Raw genomic sequence first — 9,573 nt, forward strand, 5'->3', positions numbered from 1 at the left:
TGTCTTTAGATTACGCGCCGCCCACGCAAAAAATTGTGTGCAGTTATAAAATAAGATGCAAAAAGACACGTCAACAATTTAAAGGATGCTTTGCGTGCCTTTAAAGTTCCTAAATCACCTTAAGCGACTAAATTTCCCCAACCATGGGTTCGTTTCACAGTTAAAAAGAATTGTTAACGTTTTTTGTATTACCGAACCAAAAGCTATTGATGATAAAAATTATTACTACGAGAGGTGATGAGTCTACTTTTTAAAAAGAAGCCCAAATGGTACCGCCAGGAGAGCGCGAGCGCTATGGCAAGTAATTGGAGTCGATGTGGCCGGTGGTTGCTTCCCCCGGTCATACTTGAATGTAGCTGCTGCCATGACTGAGAATACGCGTTTAAAGAGGCGTTAGTTCCTGTCGCTGTGGTTATTTGATGGTATGTGAAAAACAGTATTTTATCAGTAGTTGTAAGATTTCCCATTGCCGTCGAACAGTAACCTGTGCTTCCAACCCGGTGGTGACTTACTCCGCATAGCGATGTGGGATGCTGCAGGTGTGTTGTATTTCCTAGTCTGTGATACCAACCAAATGGAACCCGACTTGACTGATAAACGTCAAAATATAGCCGAAGTAGAAGCTTTTTTGGGGGTCAAATTTATGTCTCTTTGATTGTTCAACGCACACTGAGCTAGTTTAACTTACAATTGCTGTTTCTTTCTTCTCTTTTTATTTATTAAATAACTGTTCGGGTCTTACTCAGTAGCGGGTTCTTAGCCGAAAGATGGATCAGTTCACTTTGTGAAATCAACATCACTTTTTAACGAAGAACGTGATGGTGCTCAAAACCATGAAGTTGTCTCTGATAATGACAATGGCTTTAATGAAGAAAGTGTTAGTGCTGCTTTCGGCTACACCCAGTCAGAAGGACCCCTAACCTCCAAAGCTATAGTAACGGGCATGCCATTAGCTCATTACTTACGCAACAAATCTTGGTGCCAGGAGTTTCATATAGAATGAGGTATTCCAGCGGTTAGAAGAACAAGAAGTTCCAAGATGGCCGCCGCGGAACATAACAAACTTTCATGAGTGCGAGCGGCTGCTAGCACCCGCTTCGAGAAAACAGTTGATGGTTTGTTATGTTCCGCGGCGGCCATATTGGAACTTCTTCTTATTCTTCTAACCGCTGGAAAACCTCATTACCTCTATACATAGGATCGAGCCATATTTCTATTGTCAAGGAACTAATTTTTATGTGAATAAATAAATATTTCTGTGTCATATACATGACATCGTTCTTCACTTGTTCTATGTCCATATATCATCAGCGCTCCTAGCGGAGACTTTTGTAATCACCCCACCCCATTCACATTCTACTTCCGCTTTGTATTCATTCCAGTTCTAGCTTCATCAGTGTACCAGACCTTTGTATAGCGTTGTCCTGTTCAATCCATTAAACTCAGTGATCAAACCGAACAATTTATGTTTATGAATTGCATCCAAAAACCCGAGTTATCCGAGGTCTTCTCGGTCGCAAGCCTCACCGCGGCCGAGCGGGCCGAGCTCATCAAGCGAGAACCCGCATCGCCTTCGCCACCCACGGAGTGCCGCAGTTGTTCGTGTCCGACAACGGACGCCCGCTGGTCAGCGCCAACTTCGAACACTTCTTGCACCACAACGGCTGCCGCCGCCTCACCTCCGCGCCCTTCTTCCCTCAAAGCAACGGGCTTGCTGAGCGCACCGTCGGCACCTTCAAGAAGTTCCACGAGGGCGACTGGCATGCACGCACTGCGCGCGCTCTGTTCGCCATGCGCATCACCCCATCATCCTCAACCGGGCAGCCGCCTGCAGCGCGTACGTACGCGTCTTCAACCGCCCGCTGAGGACAGCATGGGACGTCATCAAGCCCGCCGAGCCCCACCCCTCTCCGCAACTCGGCGACCAGCCCACCTACAGCCCGGGTAAGCACGTCAGCCTCCGCGACTTCCGCCCTGGCAAGCTCAAGTACTCGCCCGGCCGTATCATCGCAGCCGTGGGCAACAGGATGTTCCACATCCACGACGATGGCCACGCGGAGCACGTCAGGAACGTCCTTCAGATGCACCCCGCGCCACCTCCCGCTGTGCGCCCGGAACCGGAGAGACGACAAGCTCCTGACCCGCCACCCCGGCCACCGCCCGACCGGGACTGGACCGTCTTCGGCGACGACATAGAGCCTCCCCGGAACAAGCGCCAGCCGGACGAACATCAGCCCCATCAAGATCGCCCGCCTGAAGTCGCGGTGAACCCCAACGACGCCAGCGTCCCCCACCACCACCACGACGTCAACAGCCGCCGCGCAACCACCGTCTACCTGGGTGGTTGTCGGGCTACGACACCTTATAGACAGCATGTGTTGTAGTTACTCACACCGCAACACCCTCATCCAGCCTCCATGTACACCCTCATTCTTGTGTGAATGTGAGTGTTTTTATGTATGTGTGCGTTTTCATGTGTGCTAATATGTACATCCCTTGTGTGTGTGTGCTTTCTTTATTTGTCTCTGTGTAACATTATTGATTTCCTGTATTAGCATTAAGTTTTTGCCCTACATATTGTCTTGTATATCTATTTTGTGTATTCCTATTTGGTATATTTATATCCGTTCTGGGTTGCGTTCTGTGTTGACAGCTTCTTCCTGGTGCGTTGATTTCTTTCCGTTTGTTCAGGGCAGTGTGTGACTCCGTCACAATCTTGTTTGAATTTAATTTTTAAATCCATTCTATTGTAATTGTATGTAACTTATTTTTGTGCATTTTTTTATTTTTTCTATACCCTGTTTAGTTCTAAGTTTATTTGTTCATTCCTTTGCCAATCTCTAAAAATGGGTAATCATATCATATATGTTGGCACGACTCTGTCGTTCAATCGTTATCGTCTATATAAACCTGACACAAGCTTGAATAAAGGCTCTTCTGTTACTGGCAAACCAGCTGTCCTGTTCTTTCGGGCTCCTCTCCTATCCGCCTTCAGACACTCTACTTAGTCGCTCCACCGGCCCACGGGCTCCAGCCGTTCAGAGTAACGACCATAATATTACAAGATACAAATTTATACATGACATCATCGTTCTTCACTTGTTCTTTGTTCATATATCATCAGCGCTCCTAGCGGAGACTTTTGTAATCACCCCACCCCATTTTCATTCTACTCCCGCTTTGTATTCATTCTAGTTCTAGCTTCATCAATGTACCAGACCTATGTATAGTGATAGGTAATATTTATTTGCACCAGACGGTGCGAATTAAGTGTTACAAACTACTCGCACCCTGCTCGCACCCCAAAGTGGTGCGAAGTAGATTGGTGCACATATTCGCACCTTTCCCCTCTTTGCCTGGTGCGAATAGCAATGACAATGATACTCGCACCCCTGGTTCCAATAACTCCTTAAGGGACTATTCGCACCACTAGAAGCAGCTGTTGGTACCAATAAAGGGCCAGGATTTTGTATCTATTCGCACCACCGCTGCCGGCCGGTAATTCATGTCTGCTACATCATAAATCTAGTGTTCGTTAAGATCTTTCAACAAAATTCCTTATTTTACATTCAAATGCTGTGTGCTAATAGAATTGTTGTGGGATTTGGCAAAAGAATGGACTATGATTTTAGCATGTCTGTTACTGTCCCCTTCGGATTTCACCGTTTTTCGTATGCTAAAAATGACAGTTTGATCATATCCATAGTGTTTACATTGTTACAACGGATAACATGACTTACATCGAAACATAAACTATAGTTTTACTAAGAGAACAACAAAGAACTACACTACCCAACCTGTTTTGAGGGTTGGCAACGTCCGTTTTGGGAGAATCCCGCCACCGCGTACCGCGAACTGCTTAGCCGTTAGTGTGAGCGCCCGGCGCCCGACACTTTGTGCGTCGCTTTTAATCTCTTCATTAAATTGTTGCTTTAAAAATCAATAATAATTAATGAAGGATCTCTAAGCAACGTTTCGGTCTCCGATCTGCATTCGACTATGGAGGTAAGAAGTACAGAAAACTGCCGTGTTTCTAACCTAGTATTTAGGTTAGATGTAAAGGAGTTGTCTTCTAGGCCATGTTAATATGTAAAGTGTGCCTCTGAATTTAAGCTATTGCATTCATAATCTAATACATTACTCATTCCTCTATGTAGCATGCACGAGAAGACTTTTATGTCAACCAAACTTTTAAGAATTATGCTGAATTTGAGAAGAGGCTGCTTGAGTATCAGGCGAAACATCTGTGCCTTTTTACAACATTCAAAAGTGATAAGATCGAATCTGAACAAGAAAAAGGTGTTTTGGACTATAAGTTGTTAAAACTACATTGCAAACATTACGGAGACCCAAGAGACAATCCTAATTTGATTGGTTCCCGACCTGTTCAAAGGTTGGTGTATTTCTTATTTATTGGCTCATTTCGTGGTCAAAGTTTTTCTTTCAAATTTTTCAAATCTTTGTGTGCTTTCAACTTGACATGTTGTTTGATTCTAGGTCATACAAAATTGGATGTACATCGCTCCTTTACTTGTCTCGTGTAGATGGGGCATTCACTGTGAATGAGTTTCAACCGAATCATAATCATCCATGTACTGAGGATTCACTGTGAATGAGTTTCAACCGAATCATAATCATCCATGTACTGAGGAAACTTATAATGGATACCCTGAGATAAGAAGACTCAGTGAAAAGTCTTGTCAAGATATCAAAAAGTTTTCAAGGCTGAAAGCTAAACCCCTTCTAATGAAACCCTTGCTAAAAGAAACTGAAGGGAGTGCAAAAATTATTCTGAGCCGAGATATCCACAATGCACGGTAAGTACCTTTCTGAAATCAGTTTATTTATCACTATGTAATCACTATTTATGACTTGAATTTCTCATCATTCTTTTGCAGTGCTAAACATGATCGTAAAGAAAGGGGAGGTAGGTCTGAAGAGCAAATGCTCATAGATAAACTGACTGAGATCATCAATAATGATCCTGGAGCTTGTGCTCACATCGAGATTTGTAAAGATTCGAGGAAAGTGAAGTTTATCCTTGTACAAACTACATCCATGAGAAATGCTCTGAAAAAGTTTCCAGAAGTCCTGCTGACAGATATTACATACAAAATCAATAAGAATTTAATGCCGGTCAGTGTGGTTCAAGTTGTTGATGGAGCTGGTGTGAGCCAGGTTGTGGCTTATGCCATTTTGGCCAATGAGCTAAAGGCCACTTTGACCGATATGTTGCTCCACTTCCACAGAGTAAGTGGAGGCGATGAAGTTTTTGAAAAAACCAACTGTGTTGTCGTAGATAAGGACTACTCAGAGATCGGTGCTATAAGAGCCATTTTCCCAAATGCAAAAGTGCATATTTGCAGTGTGCATGCTGAGCGAAACCTAAAGACAGCTGCCAAAGGCGATCCTAATAAGAAAATTGCAATGGATCATTTCAGAGAGATGCTGTATTCAGAAACTGAGGAAAGCTTCCAAGAAGCTTACAAAAAATTTCGTCGTCATGCAGGTGAAACACTCAAGAACTACTTCAGAGACAATTGGCTAAATCTGAAAGAGGCATGGTGTCTTAAAGATAGAATGTTGGTTGAAACTTTCCGGAATCACACCACAAACCGTGTAGAAAATGAAAACCAAAAGTTGAAGATGGTTGGTCTAAATTCTTTCTGTTGTGTCAGTACCATTGTTCCTGTTCCGTAAGCTGATGTTTCTGTGTCTTTGTTTTTTCCCTATGCAGGCCTTGACTGTAGATACACCTCTATATGAAGCTGTCGACATTCTTGTAAACATGATTCAGGGTTATAGAAAGGATGCTTTGCGTTACAAAGACCATGAAGCTTTGACTAAAAGAGTGAAAATAAACAATTGCTCAGATGAGATTGTGCAAACAGTATGTAATGATATTACTTTATATGCTGCTAAACTTGTTTGTGAGCAGTTCCAACTAGCCAAAAAGCCTTCACCTGCATCTGCTAAATATCTTACATCAGACAAGGACTGTTCATGTCAATTCTACAAAACCCTCAAATTGACATGCAGACACATTATGCGTGTCAGGAAGCAAGCTGGTAAGTCAATTCCTTGTCACGCAACTGCAAATAATGTTATTAAGTAAATCAAATCTAATCTAAATCTAATCTAATCCTTATCTCAGGACTCAATTGGTATGACAAAAGCCTCATACCAGAAAGATACTTCATAGAGTATAACACAGGTTGGTGGAAAGAAGATGTGGTGCAACCAGCTGACAATAGGATTCCTCCAAGGATGCCGGCTAAACCTGTGAAAAATATAATGGGTCCTAGTGAAAAATTCAAAGAGAGCAGACTTGTCTTGGACAAACTAAGAACGCTACTCACTGAAGTTGGTACAAGAGAGCATCACATAAGAATGCAGTTACTGCTGGACTTGACTGAAGCCTGGTCGGGTGGAGGGGAAGTGGTACTCGTGCATTTAAATGACAAGAAAGAAGGTAAGGCACATGCATTTCTGTATATTCATGTTACAATGTATTTTTGAACTTGTTGTGGTTTGTAGGTATATTTATTCTTCTCTGTGTTTCAGGAGAGGGTAATGCAGAGAAAAACTTGCAGGATAATTCTACTAGTGAAGATCCTGGAGAGAAATCCCCTGATATCATCACAATTGACTCGGACAGTGACGATAATTTTGAGAATGTAAATGCTACAGTAGTCAAAAGTGAGAATGTGGAAGACGAGACTAGCATTTACGAATCTAATTCAGATTCAGGAAGAGACGAACTTAATAGGAATGGTAGGAAATGTCGTATTATTGAAATGGAGATGTTTTCCATACTTCAATGCATATGGCTACTTTCAAACTTATTCGCAACATTGTTCTTTTTTAGCTCCATTCAACCTGCCTCAAATAAAAATAGTTGGAAGACCAAGGGGAAAGGGTGAGACAATCCATGATGGTTCAAAACAATCAAGTATGTAAAATTTTAAAGCATTGGTAATAGACTAGTTTTAATTTGATACTATTAAAATATTAACTTTTTCTCAGGCACACTGCACAAAAAATCTCGGTATAGAGCTGAACTTTGCTGTGTATGTAATGAACCAGTCCTTTTTTTGAGTAAGTGTGGCATGTGTAACAAAAGTGTTCATGCCTATCAGCCTTGTTCATATGTAAATGAATCATCTGGGATGAAATATGTGTGTGACTTGTGTACAGGTAACATTTACTCTTTTCAATTTCTAAGAGGAATAAAACAAATTGAGTTATTTTGTCATTTTAACAATTGACTTGCATTACAAAAATAACTTTAACGCTCACAGTTTTTGATCACATTGATGACGGAACGGAGGAGACCATGTTTGAAAAGGAGACAGATCGTGATGCTGATTTGATGGATGACGTAATGGAGGAGAACCTGGTTGAACAGGAGTCAGATCGTGGTGCTGATTGGGTGAAAGATGCAGATGACCACCCGAACCCCCGGCCTGAATCATCCCCCCATCTATCGGATCAGTGTAAGCTTAGCAGTGTTAGTTTCAGGCAGGGTTTAAATAACCTAGCATGTTTTATGACTGCTGATTTGTTTACTCACAGGTTCGTATTGTGCAATTTGTGGGAATGAGGCAGGGAGCCACAAGTGCACCAAATGTGGTAAGACGGTCCATGCCATAGAGCCCTGCTCGGTGAGGGATCCTGATCAAGGGGAGGGATTTGGCAAAGGGTGCATTTGCACTCTGTGTGCAGGTACATTGAGAAATATATTTCAGATACTGTAGGAGCTGTTTTATTAATAGTTTGTTAATCCTTCGCCTGGGTTTTTTTTCTAGCTTCTAAACCTGACCCAACTCCTCCTCAAAAGAATTTTGCACTTGATAAATCCAAGACAAAGGGTAGGCCCAAGACAACTAGCCGGAAATGTAATGACGTCTAAAATTTTGGAGTGAGTAATTTGATTAATTTTCCACTATTTCTTGGTTTTTACTCTTTCAGATAAACCTACTTGGAGTTTTACGCAGATTGCAGATGAGTCTCATGCTTTATGCTGTATCTGCAACAAGGAGGCCAAAGAGGCTTCAAAGTGCCAAAAATGCCTCAACACTGTTCACTCTGTCTTGCCATGTTCTCTAGACATAGACGATGACAAAAAAATTTGCAATTACTGCTGTGGTAGGTATCAATATTCACTCCTTGCTTTTACTACATGGTATGGAACTGCTGTTTACTGAGATGGTAGCCTTAAAAATATGTATACATTTTTTAAAAACAAAATCAGACTTTTCCTATGAAGACTATTACGGAGAACCCCCCAAGGCAAATAAAAAACCGAGCGTGCCTTACTTCTGTTTTGGGTGTAAAAAATTATTGAAACTGTATGTATCTCTTTTCTCATAAACATATGAAATGAGTTTAAAACAAAATTGCACTAATTAATTTGTTTGTATTACAGCTGTATTGCTAAAAATCCTAAGGATGAGGGTAGAAAAGGAGATTTTTATTACAGTTGTCTCCGTAATGAGACATCTGAATGCAAGCCTCTGTCATTTTGGGCCCCTAAGTCTGGTAAGGGTTTACAATTGCAAGTTCTATTGAAGTTAATGATCAACTCTAATCAATACAATTCCTTGAATTGGATATTGGTTTCTGTAAATCATTTATCTATTGATGTTTCCAGATGCCATATACTCAATTATACACCAGTCATTGTTTCAAATATGTTGTCATAATTTTGTCTGTTGCTTTTCCTATTTCATTCAGACTTGCATCAGTGTTGTACACACTGGACCTCATTTTGTATCTCTTAAAAATTCATAATGCAAGTTTTAACTATTGATTAATTATTCCTCTATTATTTGTCTTCAAAACTATTAGGCTGATAAGCAACATGTTTGCAACAGATGACAGGTGACATCTTGTGCTTTATCTAGTGAGGAAAGATAATCCAATTGAGCTTCTTAAGATTAACTTCTTCACATGCTTACTTCAATATTATTAGTTGTGAAAACAATGTCTTCTTTCTGCAAAAACTTTTATTTCCCTGTGTCTGGGATTCATAGCCATCATCATTCCTGTCGAATGTTGCCTTTTGCTCTTGGGGATTATCTGCCTTACCTAAATAAAGCTACAAGTAAAGAGGACGGTCCTTTTCAGGACCACTAAGTTCTCCACAAAACAGCCCTTCTTCAGGGCTAAAGATATATGTAAGTAAAAGTCAACAGTACTATAATGTTCTTGATTTGTTTATTTTTCTGACAGTTCTCCATCATGTCTGGTTTGTGGTTGCGTGCCTGTTTAGTTTTGTGATTCGGTTTGTGGTTGCGTGCCTGTTTAGTTTTGTGATTCCCTGTTTGTTTGATGTATCTCTCTTGCATTGACAGTCTGTTACTACTTCTTATGTATTTATCTATTCTACTTGCACTTAAGGATCTCTTTTTATTTTTACACAGAGATGGACGTGTATGTATTTCAAAGATTTTTGTCCTCTCTTATTTGAAAGTCTGCAGTAGGCTAAATTAAAATGGGATCTAACTTCAAACTCAAATGTTGATGCAAGAAAGTGGATTTTAACAATTTAATCTAACTATCCTATAGGTG

At 41.1% G+C, this 9,573-nt stretch overlaps 1 protein-coding gene across 1 annotated transcript; it reads left to right on the plus strand.

Annotated features, from left to right (window-relative positions):
• Positions 1-4,607: 4,607 nt before the first annotated feature.
• LOC113216526 (uncharacterized) lies at positions 4,608-9,046 on the plus strand. The gene is made up of 14 exons (XM_052265371.1): positions 4,608-4,817; positions 4,899-5,649; positions 5,738-6,068; positions 6,155-6,472; positions 6,565-6,774; positions 6,869-6,952; positions 7,027-7,197; positions 7,302-7,496; positions 7,576-7,725; positions 7,809-7,898; positions 7,972-8,148; positions 8,255-8,351; positions 8,429-8,541; positions 8,654-9,046. Exons 1-14 carry the CDS (start codon positions 4,747-4,749, stop codon positions 8,791-8,793), a joined length of 2,898 nt encoding a protein of 965 aa, XP_052121331.1. The 5' UTR covers positions 4,608-4,746; the 3' UTR covers positions 8,794-9,046.
• Positions 9,047-9,573: the final 527 nt, after the last annotated feature.

Source organism: Frankliniella occidentalis, unplaced genomic scaffold (assembly GCF_000697945.3).
Source record: "Frankliniella occidentalis isolate FOCC.00 unplaced genomic scaffold, Focc_3.1 Scaffold26, whole genome shotgun sequence".
NCBI lineage: Eukaryota > Metazoa > Arthropoda > Insecta > Thysanoptera > Thripidae > Frankliniella > Frankliniella occidentalis.